The following is a 5,101-nucleotide window of genomic DNA, read 5'->3' on the forward strand; positions in this document are numbered from 1 at the left end:
TGATGTGAGGCCTTGGCCTCAGGTCAGCAGACGGGAGGTAGCCCAGCACCTACAGGGAGTCAAGAGAAGACACTGAGAGAGGATTGAGAGCAGCATCCACCACAGAAGAGGGGGCCCCAAAGAGCCCTCACTGTCAGTCTCGGGGGACCCAGGCATGGCTGTGAGGCTCAAGGCCCCAGATACTTCCGGCTGGAGGCGCCGACAGAAATGAGAGCCAAGCTGTGACGCCTGCTGACTCAGCTCAGCAGAGGGAAATGTCCCAGGACCCGCCAAGAGTCAATGAAAGGCCCTCGTGCCAGGCCTGCGGGAAGCTCCCCCAGAAACACCCCCCCCACCTCCGTCCCACCCTGTCCCGCCCTGCCCCGGCCCCGCCCCGCCCCTGCTGGCCTCCTGGACCCCAGATGCGCATGACCGGATGTGACGTCCTCCTAACCGCGCTGTGAGGACGCGCCATTTTTGAGATCTGCCGACCAGCGAGAGTAAGCCGCGGGAGGAGTGCCAGGTCTCGTCAGGTGTCAAGGTGTGAGGTGACCCCAGTTAGAAGTGCAGGGACACGCCCCCGACACCCCCAATCCGCATTCCCTCCAAAAAGAGGCGGCCACACAGGCCCCGCCCACCCCGCCCCTGCTCTCGGCCCCAGAGGCTCGGGCCTGGCTGTTAGGCCCAAAGTCCATCCGCTTCCCCAGCGGGGTCTCGGGCAAGGAAGGCCTCGCTCTGAGGCTGGTGGACCCTGGCTCAGCTCAGTACAGGGAGCGCCCCAGGCCCTGTGGCGTGAAGGACGGGACCCTCGTGGGGACCGCAGGGCTCCACACCCCAGAATGGCGGCCACGCGGACCCCGCCCCTGACGTCGGCCTGGGAGCCTCCGTGCAGGTCTACAGACTGAGGGGCTCCCTCAGTGCGAACGCGGACGGACGGACAGACGCGAGAGGCCCAGGGAGGAGGGGGCCTTGTCCTGAGGGGCTGGCCGCAGGTCAGCAGAGGGAGGATTTCCAGGGCACGGGAGGAGTCAGGGCGAGGACCGTCCTCCCCGTCGCAAGGGCACTTCAGAACCCCTCCCCTGTTGTCAGCCGCTTCCTTCTGGCCACACACGGAGGAGGGAGGGCTGCTGTCTGAGAGGGGAGGTGCAGGCCAGCAGAAGGCGCGTCCCTAAGCACTCCCAAGAGTCAGCCCAAGCCCTTGAGTGAGGGCCAGTGGGGCCGCCAGCCACAGGGCCTCGCCCTGTCTGCCGCACGCTGCAGGCCTGGTAAAACTCTGCCACGTGCGGCCGCGTGGTCACCCTCACCGCCTCCGAATGGGACGCAAGGAGGTGCCGGCACTGGTGCGAGCAGATGGCCCTCGGGGCAAGAGAGGAGCTCCAGGCTGCACCGGCCGTCCAGGGAGGACCCCGACTGAGGACTGAGGGAGTCACCCACCCCGAAGAGAAGGGACAAGAGAGATTGTGGCCCGTCCCCTCCTGTCAACCCTTAGACTCCCAAGAAAGGACTGTCAGGCTGAGACTGCCCGTACTTTCCTCTGCCAGGTTCAGGCTGAGACCGCCCGTAATTTCCTCTGCCAGGTCCGAGGGAGGTTAGAGCTTTGTTCTGAAGGGGCAGCCACCAGGCAGCAGAAGGGAGGGTCCCAGGACCCTTCGGTGGTGGGCTGAACGCTCCCTCCTTTCCTCCTCCTGGGTGTCGTGGAAGATGGTGGTGTGAACTTCAGAGCAGCAGAGGGGAGGGGGTGGGGGTGGGGGTCTTGGCAACAACTGTCATCCTGACTCTGAATGGGAACCGTGGGGACCTACCTCCCCTGCCAGCCCCCACTGTCACCCCCCGTACCGCCCAGGCAAGGCTGGCTGGCTGTGGCCCAAGGCTCACTCTACCGTCCTCCACAGGGGTCTCAGGGGACAGGCTGAGCAGGAGAACAGGAGCCCTGTGGGTCCTCGAGCAGTGCCCTCAAGAACCCTGCAGAGGCGGCCTTGGTTAAAGCCAGGGAGGCATCTCCCCGCTGAAGGTGCTCACAGCATCTCCTTGTCCCTCCCCCAGGTGCCCTCGTTGCCTGCCTTCCTGCGCACACTCCCGCCTGCTGGCCCTGACCTGTGTCATCATGCCTCGGCGCCGGAGGAACAAGCGCCATGGCCGCAAGGAACGCCACCAGGCCCGGGGGGAGACTCAGAGTCTCAAGGGTGCCCAGGCCACTGAGGCGGCGGCGGCGGCGGCGGCGGCGGCGGCGGCAGAAGAGATACAAGAGTCGCCGTCTTCCCCCGCTTCTGTTTCTCGGGATACTTCCCCGAGCTCCCCTGCTGCTGACACTCACCAGGAGCCTCAGGGAGCCCCAACCACTACCTCTCGTGATGAAGGGGTTTCATGCCCAGGATCTGAAGAGGGTGCCCAGAGCCAAGATGAGAAAAGTGCAGGTACCTCCCAGGCAGCACCTTCCGTTCGCAGCAGTTGCAGAGATCCTCTGAGAAGGAAGTCCACAATGTTCGTGGAGATCCTGCTGGAGAAGTACATAACGAAGGAGCCCATACCGCAGGCAGCACTGCTGAAGACTCTCAACAAGAAGTACAAGAAGCGCTTCCCTCAGATCCTCAGCAGAGCCTCTAATATCATGGAGGCTGTCTTTGGCCTCGAGCTGAAGGAAGTCGACCCCAGCAGTCACTCCTACACCCTCATCAGGAAGATGGTCCTCCCCAGCGACGCAAGTCCGAGTGATGAGTTCAAGATGCCCACGTCCGGCCTCCTGATGACTGTCCTGGGCGCGATCTTCATGAAGGGCAACTGTGCCACCGAAGAGGAGCTCTGGAAATTCCTCAATGCGTTGGGTTTGTATGCTGGGAGGAGGCACTTGATCTTCGGGGATCCCGGGAGGCTCATCAGCAAAGATTTCGTGCAGCAAAAGTACCTGACATACCGCCAGGTGCCCAACAGCCATCCTCCACGCTATGAGTTCCTGTGGGGCCCGAGAGCCCACGCTGAAACCAGCAAGATGAAAGTGCTGGAGATTTTGGCCAAGATCATCGGTACCGTCCCCAGTGCCTTACCAGATCTCTATGAGGAGGCTCTGAAAGATGCGGAAGAGAGAGCAAGAGTGAGAGCCGCGGCCAGGGCTGCAGCTGTTGCTGAGGGCAGAGCCCCTTCCAAGGCCAAGGATCGCAGCTCCTCCCACATGTAGCGAGGGAGGCCGCGGGCAGTTAGTTCACTTTGTTTTGGAAGAAAGCAGTCAGGCTCCTAAATAGTGCAGAGTAGTAGGGATGGAGGGAACAAAGTATAGATCTTATTTATCTTCCTGTTTTAAACTAGTAACTTCTATATATTATTGATTGATTGATTTAGGTTTTTTCAAAATTTTTTTCTTGTAATAGATAGTGTGTTTTCTTAAGAATATGAATTCGTGAATGACATTGCTTGCATATTTATTGCTGTTTAAAGAGTTCTAAAGTTACAGTTTTGGTATATGTAACAGAAAAACGAACCATCTATATTTTCTGTATGATCCAGAAGTAGAAAACATGGCACTGCAATAGAGATTTTCATGGAAATGTGAAAGGCGACCACAGAAAATATTTAGAAACAAAAAATGGAGAAAACAGAGAGTAAAAGCCATTTAACTCATGGTTTGCCTTACTTCGTTTAAACTTTCTTTTGGTAGAAATAAAAGATACTTTGATTTACCTCATTTGTGAGTATTTGTTTCTTTTGCCCTAGTGCACTGCATATTCTCTGCTACCTACTGGATTAAAAATAAACTCTGATGGGAGGGTGGCACTTCGGGGTTCATAATAATCATATCATAACTGCCATTCATCAAAAACCCAATATTGCTTAATGAGTATGCCACTGCTTTACATGTAGTACATAACATTCCAACATTCACGCAGGATAGGATTTAGCAGACTCCCTTTACAGGTGAATAACTTGCAGATGTCTCAAGTTCACAAGACTGATTAAGTGACCTTGCTGGGTCTAGTCCCCTGGTCTGGAATAGTCTAGAGCCTACACTCTTCCACTCCTCCCAGCCTAAGCCAGACCTTACGTCTTTTAATTCATTTTTCTTCTCACCACTCCAAAATGTATCTCATGGGATAAAAGGGGCCCTGTTCCCAAAGCACTGTTTTGGAATACAGTAACAGTAACGCTGAATAAGTGAATGGTATGAATAAAAAAAAAATTTTTTCGGTGACAATGGGGTCTTCTACATATGCAATGTCAGATACCCTGAAAAGATCAGCATCTCCTCATTCACTCTTCAAGTTTCTCAGGGACATAAAAGTCTTGGTTTAAGAGCTGTGTCCTCAGGTCAGGGGAGGGAGGAGTCCCAGCCTCTGATAGTTACTCAAGGTGAGGACCTTAGAACAGAAGGGGGCCCCACAAAGTCTACCCTGCTTTCTCCCTTGTGTGGCCATGCGCAGAGCTGCCTGTCTGAAGGTACCCCTTCTTTTCCTCCGGGGCAAGGGTGGAGAGGTTCTCAGGGAGGTGAGTTCCTTGGTCTTGTGGCAGCATCTCCAATTCTGCCCAAGTAGGAGATCCTAACAGGCCTTAATTTGCTTCAGGGTGAGGACACTGGGTGCCGATGAGTGGACTCCCCATAACAAAGGGGACCACACAGAGGCCCCTGGGAGGGGTAGCCAGGGAATACGTCTCTTAGCTCCCCTTCTGGTGTCTCAGGAAGGTGAAAGCCTTGGCCTGAGGCTGGCAGACAGACAGTAGGGAGGGTGGAGTCCCATATGCTACCTGAAGTCAAGGTAAGAAACCTGAGTTAGGAATGAGGGGCCACTGACTCCAGAAGAGTGGGGCCTTGTAAAGTCCTGCTCCTCAGAAGACCCCAACAGCTTTGGACAGATCTGGTTCATCCTGACTTCCAATTCAGAATTCCCAAGAAGGTAATGCCTTTGTGCTGAGGAGCACAGCTTCAGGGGAGTGGAGGGTGGAGTCCTGGGTCTGGTCAGGCATCACGATGAGGACCCTGAATGAGGAGCAAGAGGACCACTCACTCCAGAACAGAGGAGAATGCAGAGTCCCGCCCCTGAGGTCAGCCCCAGGAGGCCCAGGACAAAGCTTTCTGGCTGACCTGCCCCCTCTTTCCACTGGGGGTGGTCTCGGGGAGGCGAGGGCCTTGGTCTAT

The 5,101-nt window shown here is 56.4% G+C and overlaps 1 protein-coding gene across 1 annotated transcript; it reads left to right on the forward strand.

Moving 5' to 3' along the window:
* The first annotated feature begins 2,025 nt into the window (after positions 1-2,025).
* On the forward strand, positions 2,026-3,728 carry LOC307179983 (melanoma-associated antigen B4-like). The gene has a single exon (XM_079909884.1). The coding sequence runs from the start codon at positions 2,084-2,086 to the stop codon at positions 3,149-3,151; it is 1,068 nt and encodes a 355-aa protein (XP_079766010.1). The 5' UTR covers positions 2,026-2,083; the 3' UTR covers positions 3,152-3,728.
* The last annotated feature ends 1,373 nt before the right edge of the window (positions 3,729-5,101 follow it).

The sequence above is a fragment of the Stenella coeruleoalba genome (assembly GCF_951394435.1).
Source record: "Stenella coeruleoalba genome assembly, chromosome: X".
Lineage (NCBI taxonomy): Eukaryota > Metazoa > Chordata > Mammalia > Artiodactyla > Delphinidae > Stenella > Stenella coeruleoalba.